Source organism: Enhydra lutris, unplaced genomic scaffold (genome assembly GCF_002288905.1).
Source record: "Enhydra lutris kenyoni isolate GAN:26980312 unplaced genomic scaffold, ASM228890v2 scaffoldscaffold17, whole genome shotgun sequence".
Taxonomy (NCBI): Eukaryota; Metazoa; Chordata; class Mammalia; order Carnivora; family Mustelidae; genus Enhydra; species Enhydra lutris.
The window spans coordinates 6,599,533-6,626,831 of record NW_019154101.1 but is presented as its reverse complement, the minus strand read 5'-3'; the positions used below and the strand labels follow the sequence as shown (position 1 = coordinate 6,626,831).

General features: G+C 48.8%; 4 protein-coding genes across 12 annotated transcripts in view; 1 reads left to right on the top strand and 3 right to left on the bottom strand.

Annotated features, from left to right (window-relative positions):
• Positions 1-1,586, bottom strand: part of LOC111147514 (ubiquitin specific peptidase 49) — a 92,165-nt gene extending 90,579 nt beyond the window's left edge. For 2 of the 4 annotated variants that reach the window (XM_022503550.1, XM_022503552.1), the window contains exon 1: positions 1,528-1,573. The gene's annotated coding sequence lies outside the window, so the exon portion shown is untranslated. Of the gene's footprint in view, positions 1-1,527 lie in introns of all 4 variants that reach the window. The other 2 variants (XM_022503554.1, XM_022503551.1) reach the window with 2 other exon arrangements.
• Positions 145-12,957, bottom strand: LOC111147516 (mediator complex subunit 20). The gene is made up of 4 exons (XM_022503557.1): positions 12,836-12,957; positions 9,685-9,839; positions 3,640-3,893; positions 145-2,032 (listed from the first exon to the last, which is right to left on the bottom strand). The coding sequence occupies exons 1-4, from the start codon at positions 12,847-12,849 to the stop codon at positions 1,817-1,819; spliced, it is 639 nt and encodes a 212-aa protein (XP_022359265.1). The 5' UTR covers positions 12,850-12,957; the 3' UTR covers positions 145-1,816.
• A 161-nt stretch (positions 12,958-13,118) lies between these two features.
• On the top strand, positions 13,119-24,204 carry LOC111147515 (bystin like). The gene is made up of 7 exons (XM_022503556.1): positions 13,119-13,667; positions 17,967-18,129; positions 20,609-20,747; positions 21,101-21,234; positions 21,794-21,954; positions 22,111-22,213; positions 22,739-24,204. The coding sequence occupies exons 1-7, from the start codon at positions 13,400-13,402 to the stop codon at positions 23,082-23,084; spliced, it is 1,314 nt and encodes a 437-aa protein (XP_022359264.1). The 5' UTR covers positions 13,119-13,399; the 3' UTR covers positions 23,085-24,204.
• Positions 24,205-25,185: 981 nt separating this feature from the next.
• Positions 25,186-27,299, bottom strand: part of LOC111147855 (cyclin D3) — a 95,024-nt gene continuing 92,910 nt past the window's right edge. For all 6 annotated transcript variants that reach the window (XM_022504115.1, XM_022504118.1, XM_022504117.1 and 3 more), the window contains 2 exons: positions 26,873-27,009; positions 25,186-26,359 (listed from right to left, as the gene is read on the bottom strand). In XM_022504115.1, the coding sequence (XP_022359823.1) occupies positions 26,192-26,359; positions 26,873-27,009 (305 nt within the window). In that variant the 3' untranslated portion in view covers positions 25,186-26,191. The remainder of the gene's footprint in view (positions 26,360-26,872; positions 27,010-27,299) is intronic.

Genomic DNA, 27,299 nt, shown 5'->3' with positions numbered 1-27,299 from the left:
TAAAATGCATGCGTCTTGAATCACATTTATCATACTCTATCTCTGTATGTTTTCAAAATGCCGTCTCATCTCACAAAAGCTTTGAAGGAGTCTGCAGAAAAACACAGATAAAGCTGGATGAGAGCAAATATAAATCAGAGGGCCAAAAACATAAGATCTAGGTATGCATTTTATTGTCTGTAAATGACATCTAAAACACACCTCAACTTTAAAAAGCAAAAACAGAAGAAAGAACCAAACAAAAAAGCCAGGGGCAAAGGAAAACAAGAAGTACAGGCAGCAGGTCCTGCAGCTGGAGTTAACTGAGCTTCCTGCCAGCCAAAGCTACAAGGGAAATGTGACCGTCTCCTGATTCCTGTTGCAGAGGCATCAGATCTAAAACTAATTTCTCTGAGGTACCTGCAGTGAGGGACAGTATCCTTGAGGACAGCTCTGTGGTAAAATACGTTACAGTGTTTTCTCAGACCATTCCTGCCTGTATATATCAATGTTAGCCAAGTGAACATTTCTGCAGCCTGAGTTGGGTGAGCAGGAGATATAAGTCCAATGAGCAGCTTGGAGCCTCAAATGAAACAAGGACAAAGAGCTCAGGAAGCCGTGAACCCTTAGGCAAGGGGGGTGGAACGGACTACCCAGTGTGACCAAGCCAGGGAAACTCACGAGTGGCTCGGGCACCTGCCCTAACCCAATGCAACTGACAAATAACTCCGTTACCGGGGGTGCTCTCCAAAATAACCACCAAGGGCCCTCCAGGGCACATCCATTGAGCTCCATGTAGCAGAGGCCCCTGACTAGGCCCCCACATCCATTTCCTCCTTCATCTTTTAATCATGGAAGCCCCAGGGTTTTAACTGGACACATGGTCACCGAAGTAAGAAGCTCTATGTCCCAGCACCCCTTTCAGCAAAGTGTGGCCACACTGATTTGAGGGACTCCAGGTCATATCCTTTAAAAAGAAAGTGCTTTGCTCTCTCTTTCCCCGGTGTATTGTAGACACGGAACTGATGAGTCTGCTTTGACCTGGTGGGCAAGGTCAACACCCCAAAGTTGGCTGAACAAGATAGAAGGAACCTGAGGTCCTGGTGACCGTGTACAGTTAAATCTGCCCCATACCATCTGATTACATCTGTACTATTAGAAGAGAGAAGAAGAACCTTCTACTAGGAGCCACTGTACTTTAGGTTCTCTTTGTTACAGCAGCTTGGCTTATGGCTTAACCTCATTCACAACAGAACGGAAAGATGCCAGAGGGAGACTCCAAAGGACTCCGGCAGTATCCTAGAAAAGTCAACTCACAGTTCACTTCAGCAAACAGGTCAAGAAATGACAGCCATCACACCAAGTTATGCCTTCTACTCCTTCTCCAGGAGAGGCCCAACTGCATCCCTGGAGTAGAGGAAGAGTCCTTTATTACAGCCCAGCACAGCCCAGCCCAGTCCATCCACTGTGGACCGAGGCCAAATCTGCAACAGCTGGAGATACAGACTGCTTTCCCACCAACACTGGGCAGGGACAGCCCTGTCCTACCTTTTCCCTAAAGCAGGAAAGCTCCTCACTTCTCCACTCTTCGTAATTACCATTCTTGAGAACAGGCCAAGTCCAGTAAGGCGTAGGGTGAAGCAGCTGCTGGGGGGCTGTGTGTGAGGGTCAGGGGAGGGGAGTCCAGATCCCCAGAACAAAAGTCACAGCTGAGAGGAGGGAGAGAAGCCTCCATGTCTGCCCTGGGTTTCTGGGGTCCAGGGGTCTCAGGGTGCAGCCCCTGCTCTTCCTGCACCGACCCCCTGGTGACAGAGCTCAGCTAGGCAGCCACCAGTCACTAACGAATCCCAGCCACCGGCACCTGCTGCTGCTTGCGGATCTTATTGAAGAGTTCCATGTACTGGATCATGGTATCTGCTGGGCCATAGACGGCATCGTGTCTGTTCCCAAACACCGCAGGAGCCCCTGGTGTGTGGCTGCCTAGAAAACTCTGTAGGAACTCAAGCAGCAGGCTCCAGCAGTCGCTAGCTACCACACAGGGGCCATACTCCACCTGGGGACCAAAAGAACAGAGAACAAGGGTGAGTGCAGGAAAGGACAAGGTCTTCTGCTTCTCTTGCACCTCTTGCCCACTGCTCCCATCTTCTCCAACCCCAAGCCAAAGACACACACCTTCTAACAGTATTGCTCCACAGGAAAAACCCAAGCCACACACCAGGAATTCCACATTCCCTTTAGGGATCTCTGACATTCTCATCTTGGGAATTATCAACCCACAACCCCAACCCACAAGACCCAGGACAGGATAAAGGCCCCTTCTGATGATCTCAGAACTGTACAGTCCCTGCTATGGTACATTAAGATCCAAGGAGAGCTCAAGAAAATTCTGACAGAAAATGAAGAACAAGAGAATGTAAAAGTGTGTATCTGTGTGTGTGTCCACAGGGGGCAAAGGAGACACACATGCTCTTAAGTCTCTTTAAGACCAAACATAACCCCCACAATGGACCCCACCTGACCCTAAGAAGTAATTTCCCCACCAATGTGGCAGGGGCCAAAGGAGATACATCTTACACTTTCTCAATCCTTTCTCCTAGTTTTTCACTGGAAAGATGGCAGGGAAAATAATTAGTAACCATAAGGAAAAACACGTAAAGAAAGAACTGGGATGTATTTGTACCATAAAGCTGGAAATATGAAGGACAGGCAGACAGTGGATTCCCAGTGGGTCTCAGCAAATGCGAGGTGTATCACAAGCCAAAAGGGGTCAGGAAATCTTGGTCACAGGGGTCCCTGGACTTTCAGAGCAGTAATTACTGCTAAGGCCCTTTTCTCTACCTGGAATGCTTTGTGAGTCTCATCTATCCCCGTATCTCTACACTTTAAGTCTCTCTTTACATGCTACTCCTGAAGAAAGCATCCCAATCCTCAAAGTCAGCAGTGCTCTCATTGGCCTGAATTCCCAGAGCAATCTGTGCCCGGGAATGTACAGACTAACTTCAGAAACACTTTGTTTTAGCTTCGCTCATTTACTAACATATGTTTTCAAAAGGCAGGCCCCTGTAGCTCACCTATTTTTTTTTTTTTTTTTTTAATCTCACACAGTGCTGGGCATGTGGTAGACTGAGGAATTTCACTGGTCCCAAAGCCAGCTATGCCACATTCTTTGTGGTTTCCAGTATACACCTCAGAGATGAAGTCTCCCCCCCCACACACCTCTTTCTACCATGAAAGAAAGTCGACAGCATGCCAAAAGGAAAGGCTCATCTTGCTACACAACCTTTGTGACCTATCTTAAGTTGTACTGTGGAAAAGTATGTAGACACATGATTTAGGGCCCACCTCCCAAAAGTTACCTACACAAAAAGTTGCCCTGGTTTGCTCCAGTCCTTGTGATGGGTGACTGGTCCCTTGACTATCCCTTCCCTTCTCCTAAGTCTTCTATCTGCTCTGACCCCAGCGTCCCATTCCCATCAGGGGCCAGAGCCTGAATGATTCAAGAAAAGGTAAAGGGCAGGGACAGAGGAGCACACAGGCCCTGGAGACAGGGATGAGGAAGGCATAAGTGCCTGTCTGCATTCAGAGGGGTGAGAAAACCTGCAGGGCCCTCTGCTGAGCGGCCCTTCAGCACACACTGCTCCTGCTTCCCCAAGGTCTTACCTCTACGGAGATGCCCCGGGCACTGGGCCCCATGGTGACTGTGCCCACCTTCACTAGGAAGTCACAGTACTGGTAACGGGTACCCCGTGTCTCAATCTTGCTAGCCTTGGCACTCTGGAAGAAGCCCTTGAGTTTCACCATGAGCACGTCGAAGTTGGTGTCGGCAATAAGCCAAGGGCCATTCTCAAAGAGGGCAAAGCAGCTCAGAGGGTACTCTGAGTTGTGCATCACGTACATCAGCTTCCCAGCCTGACCTGCAGGGAAAGGGAGCCTATCAGCATCAAAATCTTCATCCTCAAACCCCGGGATAGAGTCAAATGTGCGCAACAGGGCCAGATGGCAATCTGCCATTACCTCAGCCATCTTGGAGGGCAATGGCCAGGGGTGGGGGGCAGAATTCCCCTCACCAACACTCTTTTTCAAAGAGGAAGAGAGAAGAATGGCAGGCAAGGCAGCATGTGGTAAAACCCCGCTCTACAGAAAACATGAAGACCACAAGGGAATTTCGATAGAGCTAGTTACAGTTTAGTTGATGATCTCCTAGATGGATGCTTGATGTCAAATAAATAAAATCTTTTTTTTTTAAAGATTTTATTTATTTATTTATTTGACAGAGAGAGAAATCACAAGTAGGCAGAGAGAGAAGGGGAAGCAGGCTCGCCGCTGAGCAGAAAGCCCGACGCGGGGCTCGATCCCAGGACCCTGAGATCATGACCTGAGCTAAAGGCAGAGGCTTTAACCCACTGAGCCACCCAGGTGCCCCAAATAAATAAAATCTTCAGCAAAAAAAAGATTTTATTTATTGGAGAGAGAGAGAGTGAAAGAGAGAATGTGTGTGCACGAGCAGAGGGGAACAGTACAGGGAGAAGCAGACTCCTCAATGAGCAGGGACCTGGATGCAGAACTTGATCCCAGGACCCTCACATCATGAGCTGAAGACAGATGCTTAACCAACTGAGCCATCCAGGTGCCCAAACCCTTGGAGTGCTTTAATGTATTAGCTGATTTGGGTGATTTCTCTGAGAAATGAGTTTTCTCACTGATTACTACTAGAGATTCTCTGCAAGAAGAAAGGAAAGCTACATATATTTGGTTAACTGAAAATGGAAAGCAAGATCCCCCTCTCATATACAACAAGAATCAATGGATAGACTACCACAATCCCAAGTATTTATTAAGACTTAACTATAAAATATTTATTAAGTACTTAACTATCCCTAATATTTATTAAAAATATTTCATTTATTTATTTGTCAGGCAGAAGGAGAGAGAGAGAGAGCGCGCGCGCACACAAGCAGGCAGAGAGGCAGGCAGAGGCAGAGAGAGAAGCAGGCTCCCTGCTGAGCAAGGAGCCCATGCAGGACTTGATCCCAGGGATCATGACCTGAGCTGAAGGCAGCAGCTTAACCCAATGAGCCACCCAGGCATCCCTATCCCCAATATTTTTTGCAAGAGTTTAAGAGGCAATGCAAGTGGAGGACTTAGCATCTGGCCTCAGGAAGCTGATGCTCTCATTAAAGACAGGTGAGGGGCACCTGGGTGGCTTGGTCAGTTAAACATCTGTCTCTAGCTCAGGTCATGATGCCAGGGTCCTGGGATCGAGCCCCACGTCAGGCTTCCTGCTCAGGTGGAAGTCTGCTTCTCCCTTTCTCTCTCCCTCTGCCCCTCCCCACTGCTCTTTCACTCTTTCTCTCTCAAATAAATAAATAAAAATCTTTAAGAAAAAAAAAAAAATAAAGACAGGTGAAAAACTTTTAAAGAGACTGTAAGACCAAAATGCTTACATGGGACAGACCAGAAGTCTTCTTGGAAGGAAGATCAGAGCAGAAGAGATCAAATTGTGCAAGAATCAGCAGGAAAAACTTTCATGGAGAAAACAGGACCTGAACTATGAAATGAGGAGAGGACAGAGTTCAGCTGCACGGAGGAGGAAAGACATCCTAGTTTAACAGTGGGAAAGAGGAGATGGGGCGGAGACAGCTCTACACAGGCCTCCACTTTGCTGCCACTTCCAAAACTCAACAGGCTCTGTGCCAACCGCCCCCCACATCCCTCCTGTCCACTTGCTGCCAATGCATACCTTTCACCTCCTGCCAAACCCAGTGCATAAAAAACAAAAGTACCCAAAGATGATCTGTCATTCTGTTCTTGTGCAAACTCCCTGTAACTATTTAATTCATACTATAGGAGTCTGCAGGAGTTCTTACTGTCTTAAAAATATTTTGAAAGGGGCGCCTGGGTGGCTCAGTGGGTTAAAGCCTCTGCTTTCGGCTCAGGTCATGATCTCAGGATCCTGGGATCGAGCCCCACATCGGGCTCTCTGCTCAGCAGGGAGCCTGCTTCCTCCTCCCTCTCTCTGCCTGCCTCTCTGCCTACTTGTGATCTCTTTCTCTGTCAAATAAACAAATAAAATCTTTAAAAAAAAAATATTTTGAAAGTCAGCTAAGGTTTTTGTTTTTGTTTTTAATGAAGAAGGCACTGCCAATTGTTTACAAACAACAGTATTTTTTAAATCAAAATAAAGTATCTTTGGGGATGCCTGGGTGGCTCAGTTGGCTAAGTGTCTGCTTTTTTTTTTTGAAAGATTTTATTTATTTATTTGACAGACAGAGATCACAAGCAGGCAGAAAGGCAGGCAGGGGTGGGGGGAGCAGGCTCCCTGCTGAGCAGAGAGCCCGGAGCTCAATCCCAGGACCCTAAGATCATGACCTGAGCTGAAGGCAGAGGCTTAACCTAGGCGCCCCTAAGAGTCTGCTTTTGGCTCAGGTTATGATCTCAGGATCCTGGGATCAAGCCCTGCATAGTCTGCTTCGCCCTCGTTCTCTCCCCCAGTTTGTGCTTTCTCTCTCTCTCAAATAAATAAGTCTTTTTTAAAAAGGTATCTTTGTATCAGCACAAACTTGTGAAGCAAGCAGAACCAGTGTTACTCTCCCCCTTTTACAGACAAGGAAAATGAAGCCTATAGGGTTCTGGACCAGCAGCAGCAGCAGCAGCGCCACTGCCTGGGCACTTGTTGAAAATGTGGATTCTCTGCCCTAGCTGATACTTACTGAGTGGAAAAGTCTGGGAGGTACCCCACAATCTGTGTTAACGAGCTCTCTTAGTAATGTTAATGCTGGCTCATGGGAGAACTTGTGATCTAAAGGCACAGAGTCAGCAAGGAGCAGAAGTGGAACTCCAATCCGGGCCTTCTGACCTCAAGTCTATTGCTCCTTCCATTCCACCCCACTGTCTGCTACCAATGTGTCCTCTCCCCAACTAGACTGTAGCTCCTTAAAAAGTAAAGGTCAAATCAGGAAACAGAGCCTCTGACAGGTAGTTTCACAGATACGTATGCCATCTTATATCTGTGCACAAATGTTTCGTTTTCCAAATGCTTTCATAACTGTTCTCTCTTTTAATTCCTACATCCTTCCTACTGAAGGCAAAACTAATGGTAAGTAACACTGTGATTTTACTGATGATGAAACTCAGCAGAGCTCTTATTTATTAAACACTACATGACAACCTCAGTTCTAAGTACTTTGCATGTATTATTTAATGACCACAACACCAGGGGATCAGTACTATGATATTTTCATTTCACAAATGACAGAACAGTCCTGGGAAGATAAAGAAACAGACCATGTAGCAAATAGTTTCATCAGAAGGGATTTAACACAGGGAACAAAATACCAAGGTTGGGATAACCAAAAAAAAAACGAAACAAACGGTTAGGCCACTCAAATATTAGCAGCACAGGAAACTACTATAAGAAATAATACTGCTTATTAGGAATAAGAAATACTTTCTATTAGCAGTAGGAAGCTACTGCTTCCCTAAGTCTGGAAGGAAAAAGAAAGGATGTGTTGTCATTCGAGCCAGGCACAAGGGGCACCCAGCAGGAGCTAAAACCAAGGGATAGACACAGTCACATCCAGAGACACTGCTCAAAGCAGGAGAGGAGATCCTGTGCTCTTTCTTCGGTCCTCTAACCTTCCCCACTGCCCCTCACTGGTGAAAGGTGACTAAAAGGGGCCTGGCAAATGCTGATTGCAGGGAAAGTATGGGGAATGGATCTACAGGGGAAATAGGCTAATGACCGGCACAGAAACGTTGATAGGTTGTGGAACTTCCGTAAGTTGCATTTAGTATGTGACCAGGACTTAGTTCTCTGTTCCATGATCTAACCTCTTAATCACTGTGCTCTGGAACTGTCCCAGGTCAAATTAATGCAGAGGCAAGACTAAGAGAACCCAGGCTCTCTAATTCACATGCAAAGGTTCTCTAACACAGGAAACAACAGATGTTGGCAAGGATGCAGAGAAAGGGGAACCCTCTTACACTGTTGGTGGGAATGCAAACTGGTATAGCCACTGTGGAAAACAGTATGGAGTTTTCTCAAGAATTTAAGAAACTACCCTACGACCCAGCAATTGCACTACTAGGTAATTATCCAAAGGATACAAAAGTGCAGATTTGAAGAGGTACATGCATCCTGATGTTTACAACAGCATTATCAACAATAGCCAAATTATGGAGAGAACCCAAATGTCCATCAACTGATGCACGGACAAAGAAAATGTGGGAGATGTATAGAAACATATCTACTATCTATATATACATATGATCTATACATTTACTACATCTACATATATTATAGAGATGCATAATGGAATATTAATCAGCCATCAAAAATAAAAATCTTGAGATCCGCAACAACATAGATAGAAATAGAGTGTATTATGGTAAGTGAAGTAAGTCAGAGAAAGACAAATACAATATGATTTCATTCATATGTAGAATTTAAGAAACAAAACAGTTGAACATACAGGAGGGGAAAAAAAGAGATAGGGAGGAGCAAACCATAGAAGACTTTTTTTTTTTAAGATTTTATTATTTATTTGACAGAGAGACCATGAGAGAGGGAACACAAACAGGTGGAGTGGGAGAGGGAGAAGCAGGCTCCCTCCTCAGCAGGGAGCCCGATGTGGGGCTCGACCCCAGAACCCCGGGATCATGACCTGAGCCGAAGACAGACGCTAAACAAGTGAGCCACCCAGACACCCCACCATGAAAGACTCTTAACAATAAAACAAACAGGATCCAAGAAGGGAGGTGGGTGGTGGCTAAATGGGGTGATGAACACCCGGTGTTACAGTAAGCAACAAATCAGTAAATTCTACTCCGGAAACCAATATTACACTGCATGTTAACTAACTAGAATTTTTAAATAAAAATTTGAAGAATAAAAAAGATTCTTTTGCCTCCCTACCACCACCATCCACAGTCCGTCACAATATATTTAAAACAAAAGTTGATGTAAAGGTCAAGGTCATGCCAGTGAGATATCCAAGGCCACTGACAGGTGTGGGAATCTGAAAGCCTTTCTGCACGAAGTTCTGAACATTCTAAAGCTGTGAAAGGATCATAGACTTCCGGACCTAAAAGGAGTCTCTCTCAAACTTAAGAGTGTGTAAAGATCATCAAGGGAGCTGGCTGAAGTGTAATTATGAGGCCTGCAGCACCAGTCAGATGGTAAGGAGGGCCGGGACTCTGCACCTTTATTTTTTTAAGATTTTATTTACTTATTTGAGAGAGAGCTAGAGAGTGAGAAGGAGGGAAGAGGGAGAAGGAGAGAGAGAATTCTAAGCAGATGCTGTACTCCGCATGGAGCCAGATGCAGGACTTGATTCCTGAGATCAGGACCTGAGCCAAAATCAAGAGTTGGATGCTTAATCGACTGAGCCACACAGGCGCCCCAGGTCTCTGCACCTTTACCAAGTAACCCAGATGCTTAGATGCTATTAGCCAGTGACCAATCCCCTGAGAAACACAGCTTTAAAAGTGCAAAGTGCAAAAAGACTAAAGCATTGGCCCAGTCTAAGAGATGAAGGACCAAGATTTAATGAATTCAGAAACATGTGCTACATGTTCAAGAATACCACCCTTAGCAAAAGAGCATAAAGATTCCAATAGAGAAAAAAAAAAAAAGATTTCAATGAACATGAATGTCAATCAACTCCAAGCGAGGTTCCAGCCATCCTGCAGATCCATCTCACTGACCTTGGCTGCCAAGAGTGGAGGCAGCTGTGTGGTAGGTCTCACAATCCACACAAAATGTTCCTTGCTTCTCTGCCCCAAGCATCTCCAATTTCCGGGTGAGGAGCTCCACTGTCTGCTGGACACTCTTGCCCTCAGCCACAGGCATCTGGGACACACTGGAAGGGAGAGGACCAAATCATCAGTATCCGGAGACCTAGGTGCACTCACTGAGCCATTCATTTCGCACAGAATTACAGCTCTTCAGGGCCAGGAGTTACCCTGATCACAGTTCCTGAGAGCTCCACTGAGAACTAGAACACAGGTCTCAGGACACTCTCATCAGTACAGTGAACTCCCTATCACACCAATGTTTCCCAAGCAGGACATGTATGCCAATGTTCAAGAGAAGGTTTTAAGGGAGCCTGGGTGGCTCAGTCGATTAAGCATTTGCCTTTGGCTCAGGTCATGACCCCAGGGTGCTGGGATAGAGTTCCACATCAGGCTCCTTGCTCAGTGGAGAGCCTGCTTCTCCCTTCCCCTCTGCCTGCCACTCTGCCTACTTGTACGCTCTCTCTGTCAAATAAATAAATAAAATCTTAAAAAATAAAAAAATAAAATGATTTAAAAAATAGTCTCATTAAAAAAAAAAAAAGAAGGTTTTAAGTAGTACAGAGATTGAGCAATCCGTAACATTGGGTCATATGAGAAAGGGATGTCCTTTGTGATTCCTTCAGTTCTGACTATATAGGGAAAATCTCAATCTGGGGTTAGTATGTCTTTACACCATTTCTCTAACACTTTGAATGTGCGCTGTCCAGAACAGTAGCCACAAGCCGCATGTGGCTATTTATACTTACACTAATAAAACAAGTCAAATTAAAAAGTCAACTCCTGGGGCGCCTGGGTGGCTCAGTGGGTTGAGCCGCTGCCTTCAGCTCAGGTCATGATCTCAGGGTCCTGGGATCGAGTCCCGCATCGGGCTCTCTGCTCGGCAGGGAGCCTGCTTCCCTCTCTCTCTCTCTCTCTCTCTCTCTGCCTGCCTCTCTGTCTGCTTGTGATCTCTCTCTGTCAAATAAATAAATAAAATCTTTAAAAAAAAAAAAAAGTCAACTCCTCAGCTACACTACCCACATTTCAAAGGCTCAATAGCCACATGTGACCGAAGGCTAGTGTATTAGACAATGGTGTCATAGAACATTTCCGTCAATGCAGAAAATTGTATTCAACAGCCCTAGGATCCAAGAGAAAGCAAGCCTCAAGTTTATAATCTTTAGGAACGAGAGGCGACAGTGTGTATAAGAATAAAATCAAGGGGCGCCTGGGTGGCTCAGTGGATTAAAGCCTCTGCCTTCGGCTCAGGTCATGATCCCAGCGTCCTGGGATCGAGCCCCACATCGGGCTCTCTGCTCGGCAGGGAGCCTGCTTCCTCCTCTCTCTCTCTCTGCCTGCCTCTCTGCCTACTTGTGATCTCTATCTGTCAAATAAAATAAATAAAAATCTAAAAAAAAAAGAATAAAATCAAAACAATGAAATAAAAATGTTATTTTCAAGATTTCCTTCTATGGTAAGTGAAACTGGCTTCCCCTTTAGAGTAGTAGGTAACAATCATTTCGCATCTCTGCACGTACCAGGCAGAGTCTGAAGGCCTTTAGACAAATGAACTCTTTGAATCCTCACAACAGTCCTATAAATGAGCTATTATTTATATCCTTGCTACAAACGAAGAAACTGAAGTACAGAGGGATTGAGTAACTCGCACAAGGTCACAGAGCTTGGTATGGTGTAACCAAGATTCGAAGCCAGCAGGCTGGCTCCGTGTCTGTGTTCTTATCCATTATACTAGATTGTTTCCCTAGAGACATTGCTGCCTATTGAAAAGTTTTTAAGGCAAAGACATAGATTTAAAAGAAAACAAAAACTACTGCATGTGGTACCTAGCTATATAAAAACTGCATGTTACTGAATTTTGGAAGACACCACGTAACTTTATGATCAATTACATGAAGGTATAAAAATGGAAGTCCTGCTGTTGCTAAAAATTGTCACAACTCTCCACTGGAAAAGGCACTCATGAGCAATGAGATGATGTGCCTTATTGAGAAACATAAGAGAATCCCTAAACTGATGTTATAGGGGTCAGAAGCCCCAGGAGTGTGAAAAACTTAAGGGTCCCATTCCCTCTCTTGTCTTCTACTGAAAGAACAGGGGCTTCCAAAGTTCCAAGGCTCTATGCTGCAAACTTTTCATTCCATCCCTCACACATTCCCCCTTACACAAGAAGACTTAGAAAAGGCTCATGATGTCCACTATGGAAAACAAAGGTGCATTAACGGACAAGCCAGCAAGAACTAGAGCTACCAGAAAAAGTAGTTCCCATGGGCTCTGGCCACTGACTTCAGGATATCCTAGCCTCCAGCCCTCTCTTACTGGAAACATGCTAATACTTACCAATATTCAAAACAAAACCAAAAAAGACCTGAAATCTAGCATTCTGGAACCCATGCCCCAGGCATTAGGCCCATACCGTTCTCTGCCACCCTACTTGTATCATGTCAGTAAAAGTCCATAGAAACTAGACCAATCATATAATTAAACACAGTAGGAAACCGATCCCTAAGAGGTGACGTACCTGAACCCTCATCTGACTCCAACAGCTTCTCCCTCCCGCCCCTTAGACTGAAGATCTTAAAACGGCCACACCAGAACCAGACACGGGCTGGTCTAACTGCATTAGGTGGCTGTAGGGAGGGGCAGGAGAAAACCTGAAAAAAAGATGGTTCCCTCGTGGCCTATCCTGCACCCCCTCTAGCCCTGCCTGCAGATTGGGTCCCAGTCCGGACATCCTATTTCCAACGCTTAAGTTCTACCCCTGGCAGCCCGATGGCCTCCTGGGAAGGAAGAAAAAGAAAGGAGTTTCACCACCGATGGGCTCCTGGGACAAAACCTTTCACCTGCCGCCTTCCAGGACGAAAGGAAGCATCTTCGAGCAAACAAGTCCAGAGAATCCGCAGCCCTCACAGTGCCTCCCTCACCCACACATTCCGAAGACATCTTGCTCAGCTCGTGGAGGACCGCGGACCCTGGTCCCGAGCCTCCTCCCGGATACACTCCAGGCTCCTTAGGGCCCTTCCCGACCCCAAACGCCGCCCCTCAAAGTCCCTTGCGGGCATACCAAGTCACTCCCATGGTACCGGGCCAGGAGTGTGACAGGGACAAACAGTTGAACCACAGCGGTCTCCGGCCGGCCACACTAGACGAATACCCCCTAAAGCAAGCTTCTGCCGAGGGAGGTGCTCCGGAAATGACGTAAAAACAGAGCGTCCAGTCGACGCGCCCAAGAGAAGCAGGGGCAGGTCTAGGCACCTCCTTGGTGACGCCTCTAGTGACGTCACTGCTCGACTCCTGCCCCCGGCCTTCCACCTAGGGAAGTTCACGTCTGGGGACATAGGTCTTCGATCCGTGAAAGTAGAAAAATCATCGCTCGACTGCCACCACTTGGAGAATCCAACGTTAAATGCAGTGAGTTTATTCGGGAGTCCAGCTCCAGGATCCGTGAGCTCTTTTAGGGGGTGTGACGGCGCGGATGGCACTTCTGGCCTCCGAACGCTAGGAGGCGCTGTAATCTCCGTGGGCGTCTCTTGAGAACTGAGAGTTCACTGCGCAAGTGCACTGAAGATTCCCCCCCATCCCTCTCCGTCCCCACGTGTGAAGTTTTCCGGCGAAGTTTTGGAGGAAAATGCCCAAATTCAAGGCGGCTCGCGGAGCTGCGGGTCAGGAAAAACATGCTCCCCTGGCTGAGCAGATCCTGAGTGGGGACTCGGTGCGAGCAGGAGCCCGGGAAAAGCGGCGCGGTCGTGGGACCGGAGACGAGGAGGAAGAGTATGTGGGGCCCCGGCTGACCCGACGGATTTTGCAGCAAGCACGGCAGCAGCAGGAGGAACTCGAGACCGAGCATGGGACTGGGGGCAAGCCCACAGCGCCACGCGAGCGTACCACGCGGCTCGGTGAGTGGTGGTGGGGGGAGTCCGGGAAGAGGGAAGTTCGTTTGGGGGAGGGGAGGAGTAGACGGCCAAAAGGTATTTAGCACGGGAATCGTTTGAAATCAAGAAAATCAAATAAATAAGGGGTCTGCAATACACCCTTGCGAAGGTAATGAATTGGGAGACCCCGCTCTGGACCAGATTTAGAGTGGTCAGACCTCTCTACACCCACTTGTAGTTTTAAATACTCGGCTTCTAGGCACCCCTGAAGTTAGACCAACAGGAGGTAGTTGCTCACGCTACAGAGCACTCCTAACATATATCCATTTGTTCTGTACCTTCTTGGGGTTGTCTGGTCCGCGCTTTGCACTGTGCTAGGAGTTTAGATGGTTTGGGTAAAGAAGGAAACAGGAGAGCCTTGTGCCTGACTTCAGGATCTCACAGTCTAGCCCAAGAGAGAGACAATTAAATTGATGATTAGAATAATACATTCCAGGGTAAAGAAAGAATAGCTTACCTTATAACACGAGCATTACTTTTGGGGTCAGGCTTCCCAGATTGCATGACTTTTGTGTTGAGAAAAATGAGTGGGAAGGGCGCCTGGGTGGCTCAGTGGGTTAGGCCTCTGCCTTCTTCTCATGACATGATCCCAGGGTCCTGGGATCGAGTCCCGCATGGGGCTCTCTGCTCAGCGGGGAGCCTGCTTCCCCCCCCCCTCTCTGCCTGCCTCTCTACCTGCTTGTGATCTCTCTCTGTCAAATAAACAAATGAAATCTTAAAAAAAAATGAGTGGGAAGTGCTCTGAGCAGAAAGAGTGATATTGTTTAGGTGCTCAAGAGGAAGAGAGACTAATTAAAAGATGGTCAGTATTAGGGTGGATGTGTTTACCTCCGAGTGCTTGATCCGTTTCTCAGATCTCATCTTTAATTTGTCCTGAGAGCACTGTTTTTGACAGTTGAACACTGGCCTTCTGGCTTCAGTATCTTTTGCTGGCTCCTCTCTTGGGTCCAGCCTCTTATCATTGATGGGCCACAAGGTTCAGTTCTTGAACCTCTTCTCTTCATGTCACTTCTGCGGTGCTGTCATCAGTTTCATGGTTTAAGTGCTTCCACATGGTGACTGCTTCCAACTTTGTATTCTTGCCCAGATCTCTTCCATGAAAATAAGATTCTTCTATTTCAGCTGCCTTTTTATCTCAAATTTAGTGTGTCCAAAACAGAAATTCTGTTCTTGCCAAACCTGCTCCTCCCGCTGTCCTCCTCATCTCAGTTAATAGGATGATATCTTTCCATTTCGTCAAGACAGAAACCTTGGACTCCTCTCTTTCTTACTTCACATCTGATCTATTAGGAAATCCTGTTGACTGTCTTCAAAGTAGATTAAGAGACCATTTCTCATCACCTTGAAACACAGTCCTGTTTAAACCACCATAATCTTTCACCTGGATTATTGTAGTAGCTTCCTAATTAGTATTCCCATCCACCTTACAGTCCATTCGCAACAGCGGGAAGACTTCAAAGATCTATGTGATCTGCCCCTGTTGCCAATTTGACCTCTTCTAGTACTTTCCCCTTGCCCTCTTCATCCATACAGGCTTTATTTTTCCTTAAACATAATAAGCTGGGGCTTTTGCCCTCATTATTTCTTTTGTATTCATACCCCTGTAGATTTATTCCCCTGATTCTTCACCTTCTCAGAGAGACCTACTGTGGCCACTCGTTAAAAATGGAAATATCTGGGGGCGCCTGGGTGGCTCTGTCGGTTAAACATCTGACTTCTGCTCAAGTCATGATCTCAGGGTCCTGGGATCGAGTCTGATGTTGGGCTCCGTGCTCAGTAGGGAGTCTGCTTGTCCCTTTCTCTATCTCTCAAATGAATAAAATATTAAAAAGAAGAAGAAGAAGAAAGAAAGGAAAAGAAAGATAGATGGAGTGCCTGGGTGGCTCAGTCATTAAGTGTCTGCCTTCTTCTCAGGTCATGATCCCAGGGTGCTGGGATCTAGCTCCACGTTGGACTCCCTGTCTGGCGGGAAGCCTGCTTCTCCCTCTCCCACTCCCCCTGCTTGTGTTCCCTCTCTCGCTGTGTCTCTCTCAAATAAATAAATAAAATCTTTTTTAAAAAAAGAGCGAGCTCCCATTCCTGCTTCCACACTTACAACTTCTCTACTCTGCTCTATGTCTTTTTTTTTTAAGATTTCATTCATATATCTGACAGACATAGATTACAAGTAGGCAAGGAGAGAGGCGGAAGCAGGCTCCCCGCTGAGCAGAAAGCCCGATGTGGGGGCTCGATCCCAGCACCCTGGGACCATGACCCGAGCTGAAGGCAGAGGCTTTAACCCACTGAGCTACCCAAGCGCCCCTGCTCTATGTCTTTTTCATAGCACTTGTCTTCTTTTAATACTTATTATTGTCTTTCTCCCTTATTAAAACACTCGGCTCTGTCAGTTTGTCTTTTACACTAATTTCAGCACTCAGAATGGTGCCTCACATATAGTAGGCACTCACTGTTTGCTGAGTGAATTGGTTAATGGTAATAGGGTAGGTAGGAACCAAATCTGCAGAAAACTCCAAGGCTATGTTCAGGATTTAAAGCTGTCCCAAAGACAGTAGGGGACTGTTGGAGAATATGGAGACCAGTTAGGGCATTGTTGAACTAATGCAGATGAGATGATGCTAATCTAGGTTCAGGCAGAACTGTGAAGGATTTGAGAGATAGTTTGGGAGGTAGAATTGAATAGGACTTGCTAACTGATTGTGTATTGGGGTGAGGGCTGGGGATCAGGCAGGCCTACCAGGTTCTGGCTCAGCATTTGGTAGACAGTAGTGCCATTTACTTAAAACACGAATACAGTGAATGGCAGAGACCTAGAAGGGAAAGAGAGTGAATTCGGTTGATGACAGGTAAAGTTCGAATTGTCTCTGGCTTATCCAAGAGCTGCTGTACAGGAGGGAGCTGGAGTGAGTCTTTGGAGTAAAGGGAAATCTACCTACAGGCACAGATTTGGGGTTTGTTAGCATGTGGAGACAAAACGGTGCATCCCCCTCCCCCATTTAGCTTTTATCACACACTGCCTCCGTTCTTTTTTTTAAGATTTTATTTATTTGATAGAGTGTGCGCACAAGCAGGGGGAGTGGCAGGCAGAGGGAGAGAGAGAAGCAGACTTCCTGCTGAGCAGGGAGCCATGCATGGGGCTCCATCCCAGGAACCCCGCAATCATGACCCAAGCCGAAGGCAGGCACCTAACTGACTGGGCTACCCAGATACCCTCACTGCCTCTGTTCTTAATGAGCTGTTCATGTGTAACATTTTATCTTTCTGCTTGGATTATTACATACCTTTCCAGATGCCCAGCTAGCTGTAGCCTTCCAATAATCAGTTATAAAAATGGGTTGTGCCAGGGTGCCTGGGTGGCTCAGTCAGTTAAGCATCTGACTTTGGCTCAGGTCATAATCTCAGTGTCCTGGAATTGAGCCCTGTGCGGTGTCTGGCTCTGCATTCAGCTGGGAGTCTGCTTCTTCCTTGCCTTCTGCCTCCGCCCCTGCCCTTGTTCATGCTCACGTGCATGCGCACACACTCTTTCTCAAATAAATAAGTTCTAAAGGCAGGGGGAGGGGGGTTGTTCCATTGAAATCTGAACCCCGTTGCCTGGCCTCAAGACCCTCTGCATGTAGCCTTACTTTACTGCTCTAGCCTTATTTCATGCTACAGCCTGTTAGATACTCTGGTAACCAACCGTTTCTGCCAGTGTTGTTACCCACACCTGGAGCACACTCCTCCAGCCCCTGTACTGCCTGTCCAGAGTCTGATCGTCCTCTGCTTCCATCACCTTTTACATGCCTGTGGTATACACTGCCTCTACTACTCGCTTTGGCGTATAATGAAGCCCTACAAGGTGTATAGAACAGAGGGGAAGAACACGTAGTCTAAACCCAGACTACCTGCCTAGGCAAGTTACTTAACTTTCCCATGCTTCAGAGTCCCCCTCTGAAACTGGGGAGAATAGAAGTACCTACTTCTTGGTGTTACGAAAATTAGGTACAGTGTTTAGAAGAGCTCCTGCGTGTTAGTGATTATTCATTGGCATCGCTCTTCCTTGGCTCATATTTGTACATTTTGTTTCTCAAGCGAGATTGGGAACAGGAACCCCCCCCCCCAGCCGGAACTGGAAGACAGTGGGGCATCGCTACTTTCACTACAATTGTCCGTGCCTGTTACAAGCCCATTTGAGGCTTGTACTGTGCATCATGGGTAACATTGAATTGACCTCTACATCTCCCACCCACGACTTGCCTTTGCTCATCCATTTTTCTCCTCTTCTAGGTCCAGGAGTCCCACAGGATGGATCAGATGATGAGGACGAGGAGTGGCCCACCCTGGAGAAGGCTGCCACAATGACGGGGTCAGGCCATTATGCAGAGGTGGTCGTGGACCCTGAGGATGAGCGTGCCATTGAGATGTTCATGAACAAGAACCCTCCTGCCAGGTAGAGCTGGCATGGCCTGGGGGTGTGGGAGGTCGGGTCCCGGTGGCAGCTTTCCTACAGGGAAGCAGATGCCCTGGCAGTTTCGGTTCCCTGCCTTTGGGAAGGGCCTGAGCATAGCTAGTTTTGGGGAACCGGCCCATCCTCAGTGGGAATGACCCAGGCCCAGCTGTCCACTTATAGAACTGCCCAGGGAGACAGCTATAGGGCCTTCTCTCATGCCTCCAGGGCAGTCCATCCCATTGGATTTGGTTTTGGTCTGCTCGGTTTTCTGAGTGCTAATTTCCTTGGCCAGGTCTCTTTCACACTCTCAGCATCAGTTCAGCCAGGGTTTCTCACCTTCGGCTCTACTGGCATTTTGGGCTGGATAATTATTTTTTATGGAGGCTGTCCTGTGCACTGGGCGATGTTTAGCAGCATGCCTGACTTCTGCTTGCTGGGTGCCAGTAGTGATCTTTCCCCTAATCACGATAACCAAACAATGTGTCTAGACTGTTAGATGTTCCCTGGTGGGCAGACTCGCCCCCGGTTGGAAGCACACTTTTCTTGCCTTGTATCCTAAGTGGCAGCTCCAAAGCACGTGGGCACTGAAGCTCCTGTGGTCAAACTCTCAAGCCCATAGATTCTGACCCAGGGGAGGCGGAGTCTTGGATAAAGGCCCTCAACTAGTTGATTCTGACCCTGTGATACTTACATGATGCTGTTCTTAGTTCTTACGGTTTTTAGGGCTAATGCATATCTCTTTGCTAGTAATATTGAGAATAAGAAAGGGAAACTAAAAAAAAAAAAAAGAAAAGAAAGGGAAACTAAGGGGCACCTGGATGGCTCGGTAGGTTAAGCCTCTGCCTTTGGCTTAGGCCATGATCTCAGGGTTCTGGGATCGAGCCCCCACATTGGGTTCTCTGCTAAGCAGGGAGTCTGCTTCCCCCTCTCTCTCTCAGCCGACTTGTGATTTCTCTCTCGCTCTGTCAAATAAATAAATAAAATCTTAAAAAAAAAAAAAAAAAGCTGAAGGAGTTCTGTGATCACTTACTCGAGAGCACAGAGTGAGAAAATGAGCCCATTGCCCACACTGATGCCCAGCAGCTGAAGTAGATGTCACAGTGTGTCCTGGGTTGGTATGTTTGTCCTGCCAGAGAGCCCCTTGGGTTCTCGCTCAGCACCTCGGAACTCCTTTGTAACACAGCATGCTGGCAGAACTGGCCGGGTGACTTTACTGCTCGCAGCTACCGAAAACAGGGGCTGCTAACAGTCTTGAGAAATGACAGCTGGCAGCTTCTGAAAGCCAAGCCCAGACCCACGTGAACTCAGCAGTCAGAGGCCAGTGCAGTTTGGGGGCACATAATAGCATACCGTCAAGTACCTGAACTTTAGAATGTGAAATACCAGGGTTGAACACCCAGCAAGGCTGTAAGACCTTGGAGGAATTATTGTCCTCTGTGGGTATCTGTTCCTGTGTCTGAATAAGGGCAGTAATGACACCTCTTTGAGATGTCGCACAGCCCGTATGAGGTAACATCTGCCAACCCTGCCTCACTGCCTGGTTTTGAGAAAACAGGAGGTGTTTTAAATGTACCGTAGAGCTTCTGAAGACACCGTTACTATCCTGAAGCCCAACGTGACAGTAATTTGAATTGTCACAATAAAGTGATGTGTGATACGCTCTACGTAAGGAACCTGAGAAAAATATCATTAATCTTAGAAACCTTTCCATAAATTTTAATTTTTTTAAAGATTATATTTATTTATTTGACAGAGAAATGGAGAGCACAAGTAGGCAGAGCGTCAGGCAGAGGGAGAGGGAGAAGCAGACTCCTGCTGAGCAGGGAGCCTGATACGGGGCTCAATCCCAGGACCCCAGGATCATGACCCAAGCCAAAGGCAGAGGCTTTAACCCACGGAGCCACCCAGGGGCCCCTCCGTAAATTTTAATAAATGAAGTTATGGGGAAGTTTGTGTCATAGTCCCTCCTTAATGGCCCCTCACTCCTTGAAATTTTGGAAGGTAACTGAGATGTGTCTGGCCCGCTGGAGAGGTCTTACCAGGACTTTGTAACGGGACTCCTCCGCATATCACCAGCACAGGATAGATGCATTTGAAATAAACAATGTTTCCTGCATGCTTGCTATGTCCTAATGGTTCCAAGTAACATACGAACGTTAACTCCTATAATCCTCATGCTGACTTTAGGAGTTAGGTACTGTTAATATCATTGTCTCACAGATGAGGAAAACTGAGGCGTAGAGAGGCCAAGGAATGTGCCCAGGGTCATACAGGGAGAATGCAGGTTCTTCACCTACCTACACTGTCCGCTTTGTCCCAGAATGAATGACTTTCAGGTTCTCCGCACCCTGCAGGGATTCTGTGGTGGGTGGTATGGCCCAGGGAGACTGGGGCCTCACATCCCAATGCGGGTTGTGTAGAGTTTCCTGGACTGACCCCAGCCCTCTCTCCTTCCCTCCCGCACCTCCCTTACTCATAGGCGTACCCTGGCTGACATCATCATGGAGAAGCTGACTGAGAAGCAGACGGAAGTTGAGACAGTTATGTCAGAGGTGTCAGGCTTTCCCATGCCTCAGCTGGACCCCCGGGTTCTGGAGGTCTACAGGGGAGTCCGGGAGGTAAGAGCTGAGAGGAGAGCCATGATGGAATACCCTGCCAGGGGCTGTGGGCTCCCACCTCCAGCTTTCTCTTCCCACACAAATGAGGCTCAGTGGCCAGGAGCAGACTTAAGAGCCCGTGTGTGTGGGTCCTGATTCCCGCTGTGCCACTCAGGCACTTGGTGGCCTTGGGGAAGGTTCCTTAATCCTGGTCTTGGTTTCCCCACCTGGGAAATGAGGTGCTAGGAGCACATCCTTACAGGGTTGTTGTGAGGACTAAGTGAGCAAGCCGTGAAAACCACACAGACGGGCCTGGCGTGGGGCATGCGGCTTCTGTGTCATTGGCAGTGTTCATTCTGCAACCCCGTCCCCAGGTGTTATCCACATACCGCAGCGGGAAACTACCCAAGGCCTTCAAGATCATCCCTGCGCTCTCCAACTGGGAGCAAATCCTCTACGTGACGGAGCCCGAGGCCTGGACTGCAGCTGCCATGTACCAGGCTACAAGGTGGAGTAAAGGGGGTTGGGTAGAGGCTGAGGGTGAGGGGGACAGGCTTTGGCTGCCATTGTTGTTTTAGTCCTGCCCCAGAGCTCTAGCCTGTGCTTCTTTAGCTCAGTTTCCCCCGCTTTCCTGTTTCCGGCCTCAGGGCCAGGACCACGTTGAGACTCTGCTCTGATGAGTTTCCAGAAGCAGGGCTCATAACTACTGGGGGACAACCCTTGGTGTGTCAGAGGGGCCTCCGAAGTCTGTGGCTCCCCAGGCAGGCTCAGTTCCCTCGTAACGAGCATAGAGAGAACCCATGTTGGGGAAGGAAAGGGAACAGTGGAGAGCACAGGCTTTCCTAAAGACAGCACTCACTCTGCTTGGGGGCACCTGGTAGCCTTTCCTGTGCCCTCTCATCTGACTTGGGTGTCGGGTGCACACAGCTGACTGACTCCCACACACCCCTCACATCTCATGTGTGCACCAGCCATGATGATACTCAAAGTGCCAGTGCCACACTGTCCAGTGACCTGGGATCTTCCCCCATATCCCTCCTTCCCACCCCCCACCCCCCAAAAACTAGGATTTTCGCCTCTAACCTCAAGGAACGCATGGCTCAGCGCTTCTACAACCTTGTCCTGCTCCCCCGGGTACGAGACGACATCGCCGAATACAAACGACTGAATTTCCACCTCTATATGGCTCTCAAGAAGGCCCTGTTTAAGCCCGGAGCCTGGTTTAAAGGTGGGAACCCAGGAGGCCACTGAGAGGGAGGGACTGGAGCTCCTGCAGGTGAAAGCAAAAAGCCTGACTTGGGAGCTGACTATATTTCGGGTAGGTGGGGAGCTGCTGTAGCGCCTCACCCTGAACTCAAGGTGACCCCCGTCTGACTCTCCCCAGGGATCCTGATCCCACTGTGCGAGTCCGGCACCTGTACCCTCCGGGAAGCCATCATTGTGGGTAGCATCATCACCAAATGCTCCATCCCTGTGTTGCACTCCAGGTAGTGTCGGTGGGAGTGGAGGACAGTTAGGAGAGACCCAGATAGGAGAATCCCAGGATGGGGGGGTAGGGGGACACACAGAGTGGAGAAGGAGCTGGAACAGCCCTGGGTCTGTGGCTTGTTGAAGCTCCTGAGTGTGTTGCCACTCCACTAGAATGTAAGCTCCCCCAAAACAGGAGCCCAGTGCCTGGCACATGGCAGGTGCTTAGTAAAGAGTTGAATGAATGAATAGGAAACATGGGAAGAAAGTGTGTAAGGGTGGAGATCTTCACATGCTTGAACCTATTCTAGCCAGATACTGAGACCAGCGGTTGAGCAAGAAGTAGGGATCTGGGGTGAAATCTGCGTTGAGCTGGTAACTGGGGCCGAGGGAGTGTCAGGTTGGGTAGGTGAGAAGGCAGCCTGAGATGGCCCCCTTCGGGAATAGCACAGTGCAGGGGCCAACAGAGGAGGAAAGGGGTCGGAGGGTCGGTAGAAGGCGGCCCTTCCTCCAGCATCCCCCCACCACTAATCCTTCCCCACCAGCGCAGCCATGCTGAAAATCGCCGAGATGGAATACAGCGGTGCTAACAGCATCTTCCTGCGACTGTTGCTGGATAAGAAGTATGCGCTGCCCTACCGCGTACTGGACGCCCTGGTCTTCCACTTCCTGGGCTTCCGGACGGATAGGCGCGAACTGCCTGTGCTCTGGCACCAGTGCCTCCTGACTTTGGTCCAGCGCTACAAGGCAGACCTAGCCACGGATCAGAAGGATGCCCTCTTGGAACTGCTCCGACTGCAGCCCCATCCACAGCTGTCCCCTGAGATTCGGCGTGAGCTTCAGAGTGCGGTCCCCCGAGATCTGGAAGACGTGCCTGTCACCATGGAGTGAGGAAAGTGACTTGCCCTGGTCTGAGGAGGCATGAGGGGACACCAGGATTCCCTGTTGGTGACACACAGCTTTTAACAGCTGAACTGGAGACAGGTCAGGACAGTGAGTGGTCACAGGCAGCTGTGACTCCCAGTGGCTGACAAGGAGGACTGGAGGGTCAGGCTGGCTCCCTCTTCCATTCTGGGTCTTCGTCCCTACTCAGTTCTGAGGCTTGACTGGAGGTGCCCCACGCCAGCATTCCCACTCCCTGGCCGGGACTTGGAATAGGTTCTTTCCCGCGGGCTGTTGTGGCTCATTACTGGGCTACGTAGATAAAAACCGAAGGCAGGTATTTATTGAACTTGTGTGTTTTGATGTGATCAGTGGAAATCTTTGTTTTCCCTCTTCAGCCGGCGGGAAGCTCTTCCCTATTCATGTTCAGAGCAGATTCTTAACAGGTGATACCCCTCCCTGCCTCCTCATTCTGTCAGTCTCTGTCTCCAGGTAGAGTCTTCACAGAGTCAGAAGCTTCTTTGGGGGAATGCCAGCAACTAGGAAGGAGGGTGTTTCAAAAGATGGTCCTGTCTCAGCTGTGGGTGGACAGCTGCAGGAGAAAGTCCCGAGAGAAAACCACAGCCACGGAGAGTAAGGTCGGGCCCCGGAATGCGTCAGTTTGGAGTCCCCGCCAGCCAGGTTCCCTAATTTTCTTGGCTACTTAAAGCTTCAGACCATATGTTGGCAGAGTCGAGTCGTAAGCAGATTTTCCTGCAGCCCGTGAGCTAATCGTGATTTTTACGTTTTTTAAGTGAGAAAAAAACTTGAGTATTTTGTGATAGGTGAAAATTATATGAAATTCTGATTTCAGTGTCCCTAAGTAAAGTTGTGTTGGGACACAGCCATGCCTACCCGTTTGTTTTTTATGGGTGCTTTGATGCTACAGCAGCAGAGCTGAGTAGGGTTGGACCTCGAAGAGTACACGGGATTGGGGCGCCAACCGCCTCATAGAGCCAGAAATCTGCATATAAAACTTTTGACTCCCCAGACATGAGCACCAGTAGCCTCCTATGACTGGAAGCCTTACCAATAACCAGTCAATTCACACGTTTTGTAGGTTATGTGTCATACCTACAGCATTCCTACAATAAAATAAGCCAGAGAAAGAGAGATGTGAAGGAAATCGTGAGAGAACACATTCATAGTCCCATAATATTTATCAGTAGTGTTAAGTGTATACATCTATTGAGAAAAATCTGCATATGTAAGTGGACCTGCCTGGTTCCATCCCATATTCAAGGGCTACTGTACAGTCCTTCTAGAACCCTTTTTTTTTTTTTTTAAGTTTTATTTATTTGACAGAGATCACAAGCAGGCAGAGAGAGTGGAGGAAGCAGGCTCCCCGCTGAGCAGAGAGCCCAATGTGGGGCTCAATTCCAGGACCCTGGGATCATGACCTGAGCTGACGGCAGAAGCTTTAACCCACTGAGCCACCCAGGCGCCCCTAGAACCCTTCTTGTTTGCTTTTGGTAGCTTTCTCCCAACCCAGTTCATGTATTTGGGGAGAAACTGATCATTAATTTCGTATTTATCTGCATTTGCGTCTTTGAGAAACACTTAAACAGTGCCTGGCTGCATCCAGCTGGGTACTACAAACTGCACAGGCCCCCAACACCAGAGCTGCCTCCGTTTACCTCGTGTGGGGAACCACACGCACACACACTTCAGTCTTTTTCAAGAGAAAGGGCTGTATTACAGTATATAGGTTTCTTAACCATTTAAAGCAAAAACTACGCTACCTACTTCATTTCCTTCCTAAAAATGTGTCACTAAGTTACGGAATGTTGTGCCTCAAGCCTGTTTTCCCTGGGCCCTGTGGTTTTTGTTGAGCAATTCTGCATGGTGCCATGAGTTTTAGGAATGCATACATCCCATTGTAATGCAGAACTGACTGTATCTGGGGCAAAAACCAAATGGCCAAGAGCCTAAAATACTCTGGCCTTTCACAAATTGGCTTTGTGAGGACCCCTGCCTGTGTCATGACCCTTGACTTCCGCCCTGCTTTTTATATCATGCGCTCCAGAAACAGCTTTTGCCCGTGCCACCATCCAACCCAAGAAGCCAAAGCCAGGTTTATTCCAGAATCTTTATTAAGTAGCGTGATGGTCCTGGGCCACCAGCCTGGACCTTGTGGCCTTAAGAAAGACCTGTGTCAACAGGGCTTGCCTCCCTCTCCAGACGGGGGCTGTCACCTCCAGTTTATTCCTGCTCCATCCCTCACCCCCAGAGGATGGGGCAAAGGGCCAAGGGAGAGGAGGGCATGGCCCCACCCCAGGCTGTAGCAGCTCCTCGGCCACAAAGATCCTCCAGCCAGTAGAAGGGAGGGCTGCAGCAACCACCAGGGTTACTGCCACCTGTGGGGTAGATGGGCCCCACCACACCCTCTTACAGCTTTCCTCAAAACAATAAATTAAAACCACCTCTTCCTTCAGCACTGGCCCCCCTCAATCACACAGGAGAAGCTGAGCGGAAAGCAAAGCGGAAACCAAGGAGGGCTTGGTTGGTCCCGCCCCTCTGACAGAGGCCTGGGCCAGCCCTCTGGGAGCAGCTGTGGGCATGGATCATGCAGGGGCCTCCAAAGTGTGTCAAGAGGAGCTGTCCAGACTGTTTCCCCTCACACACGTCTACCAGAGTATCTGAAACTTCTTCAGAAAGAACTCTGGAAGGTGCGACACCTTTACAAGGCACTAGGGGCATGTGGGCATCTGAGAACGTGAGAGGCCCAGAGATAAGGGCACCTCAAAAAGAAATGCTGGTACGTGTATTTTACCTACTTCAATTTCATTTCCAACCTGCCTGGCCCGCCACCAGCTAGGATCAGGGAAGCGGCAGAGCTGGTCAGATGCAGAGAAAAGGAGAAGCCCAGCCAGCCACCCACACATAGCTGGCCAGGCCCCTTAGTGCACACTGCAGAGATATTTTAGGGCCTAACCCCTTAGGCTTTGCAAGGGGCAAATAGGAAGGAGCCCCCTCAGGCTTTGGATGTGGCGTGGTTCGTTCCTGCAGGCAGGGAGGGTGGGTGGCAGTGTCCCCTATTCTGCTGCCCATGGCCACTGGAGGGGGCCTCTCCAGGGCTACAGGTGGATAGCTGTGACATCTGTGGGAGTGCTGGTCTGGCTGGGCCCCTGGCTACTGGAGCCCCTGGGGGCTTTGGGTGCTGGGCTGGGCGAGGTCTGGGCGGCTTCTCGGAGGCTCTCCCTGAGCGCAGCTTCGATCTGCTCCTGACAGGCCCGCAGGCAGTCCTGCAAACAGGGCAACAGTGAGCTGTGACTGCTGGGTACGATGGCAGAAGGTTGTCTCTTTGGGGACTAAGGGTCCGCTTCCCACCACCCACAGCATCTGGAGGCAGGTGTGGGGGAAGGACACCTTCCAGCACACAGGGAAGGGCTACTGGGGAGGTTAGGCCACAACCCAGCCCCAGGAATCAGCCTTCGGTTCTAAGAACCTGGCAAGAGGATGTGGCAAGGGGGTGTGAGAGCAGCCCTGCGTGTGACAGCAGATTCTCCACCCCCACTCCTGCACACTATTTGGCAGGAAAAGGGCACCCAGGGACAGTGCCCTTCAACCCACCCAAGGCGCCTGCTCTTCCCCAGACTGATGCAGTAGATAAAAGGCCACAGAAGCCCCAAGGGTGGGGCACCTGAAACCAGGAGGGGGACTGGGTTAGGGATGCACATCTCCCTCTGCTGGAGACCCAGAGAATAGCGCTGCATCAGGAACTGCCCCCTGGCTGCAGGCCTCGCCCCCCCACTCACCACCTCGGTGCCTGTGATCCCTGCCAGCAGCTCCGTGAGCTCATCCCCAGACGTGGAACACGCACCCAAGCCTTGCACTGCAGCCCCAATGCTGCCCGTGGCGATCATGGATGGCGGGTACATGGCGAAGGTGTAATCTTGGAAAGAGGGAGAGGGAAGCATGAGGCAAAGGCTTGGTGAGGACTTCCTGTGGCTCAGAAAAGTGCCAGGCAGCATGAATGGAGCAGGAAAGGGCCTCTCTTGAGAGCGCCAGGCTGGACAGCAAACTCCCACACCACCATCTGGTCCAGGGTGGTTGGTTAGTGAGCCTGACCAGGGACTGGGAAGTGAATGACTTCTCTTCCTGGTGTGGAAAAAAAAAACCAGGGTCAAGACGACCTTGGTTCTGCTCCCAGCTTCATCACTGTGAGACCTTGAGCAAGTCACT

What these genes read in the sequence shown, in the direction of transcription:
- LOC111147516 (XM_022503557.1), bottom strand. An exon ending in CTCCACTCTTGGCAGCCAAG is followed by an intron (nt 3,894 to 9,684) that starts GTCAGTGAGATG and finishes CTTTCCCTGCAG; the next exon opens with GTCAGGCTGGGAAGCTGATG. An exon ending in CCCGGGGCATCTCCGTAGAG is followed by an intron (nt 2,033 to 3,639) that starts GTAAGACCTTGG and finishes TTTGGTCCCCAG; the next exon opens with GTGGAGTATGGCCCCTGTGT.
- LOC111147515 (XM_022503556.1), top strand. Translation starts at nt 13,400, where the DNA reads ATGCCCAAATTCAAGGCGGCTCGCGGAGCTGCGGGTCAGGAAAAACAT. An exon ending in AACAAGAACCCTCCTGCCAG is followed by an intron (nt 18,130 to 20,608) that starts GTAGAGCTGGCA and finishes CCTTACTCATAG; the next exon opens with GCGTACCCTGGCTGACATCA. An exon ending in TCTACAGGGGAGTCCGGGAG is followed by an intron (nt 20,748 to 21,100) that starts GTAAGAGCTGAG and finishes CCCCGTCCCCAG; the next exon opens with GTGTTATCCACATACCGCAG.